The sequence below is a fragment of the Apis dorsata genome, unplaced genomic scaffold, assembly GCF_000469605.1.
Source record: "Apis dorsata unplaced genomic scaffold, Apis dorsata 1.3 scaffold_1058, whole genome shotgun sequence".
Classification (NCBI taxonomy): Eukaryota; Metazoa; Arthropoda; class Insecta; order Hymenoptera; family Apidae; genus Apis; species Apis dorsata.
In genome coordinates, this window is record NW_006264156.1 from 98,612 (window position 1) to 99,738 (window position 1,127).

The 1,127-nt window shown below is 19.1% G+C and overlaps 1 protein-coding gene across 1 annotated transcript in view; it reads right to left on the reverse strand.

Annotated features, from left to right (window-relative positions):
- Positions 1-1,054, reverse strand: part of LOC102676840 (pyrimidodiazepine synthase-like) — a 2,159-nt gene extending 1,105 nt beyond the window's left edge. Inside the window, exons 1-3 of the mRNA XM_031514568.1 lie at positions 683-1,054; positions 147-304; positions 5-34 (exon numbers count right to left, since the gene is read on the reverse strand). Of these exons, the coding sequence (XP_031370428.1) occupies positions 5-34; positions 147-304; positions 683-707 (213 nt within the window). The 5' untranslated portion in view covers positions 708-1,054. The remainder of the gene's footprint in view (positions 1-4; positions 35-146; positions 305-682) is intronic.
- Between the last annotated feature and the right edge of the window lie 73 nt (positions 1,055-1,127).

A 1,127-nucleotide genomic window follows, 5' to 3' on the forward strand; every position in this document is an offset into this window, starting at 1 on the left:
CAACAAGTGCTGGTACTTTACCCTCTGGATGAATCTAAAAAAAATTATTAGATATAATATATATTATATAAATTTAATAATATAATTTTTAAATATAATTATATTTAAAAATTATATAATTATATAAGAAGATACATAATACATACTTCTAAATACCATTTTGGTTTATTTTTGATATTAATATTAACATTATCATGGGGAATTTTTTTATAAGAAAGTATTAATCGAATTCGATGTGTAAAAGGACAATATTTCATACCATATAAACGAACTTGTCCTTTTACTTCTGGTGGTTTCTGGGAATCTATAAGTTACATTAAATATAATTATCTTTTAAATAAAATAATTTTTCTTATATATTTTCTTCTTATAATAAAAATCATTGTATTTGCAAAAAATTTTAAACCTATCATTATTTACATAAATATGTATTAATAAAATGATTTCTATTTTTATTGAAAAAGTATGTGTTCAATAAATAATAATAATAATATAAGATTAATTTTTAATTTTGATATAAATTTATATAATTAATTTATGAAAAAATTATTTAGAATAAAGAAATACATTAATTCATTCTATTGAAAACCTTATTTGTTTCAATAAAGAAAAAATAAAATAAAATTTCTAATAATATGTTATAGAATATATATGTAAATTATGTTATAATTAATGAACTTACCAGGTCCAAGATGTAAATTACTCATAATAGTTAGTATTTCTTTAGTAGACTTACGTCTAACAAGAAAATAGACAATATATTTCGAAATGTTTGAAATGATAATTGTATTTTAATTAATCAGTAAAATATCAATATATGATTATTTGTAACGTGTATGTAGTATGTATTATGTAGTATATATGTCAATGTTTTTGTAAATGATGTATGTAAATGCGTAATTGAAATTCTAAAAAATTAATAGAAGCCGTAATTTCTCAATTTTCACATTTTCAAAACCGAGCCNTATCATGATATCAAAATTTATATTATCAGTAACAATTTCATAGACGGATAGTTTCTTTCTAATGTATTTCTTTTTCAAAGAAACTAGGTCAAATCTGCGCATGATCAAATGTTAATTGATCGAATTGAATTTAGAAATAGTGTTATTTTATAATATTTAAAT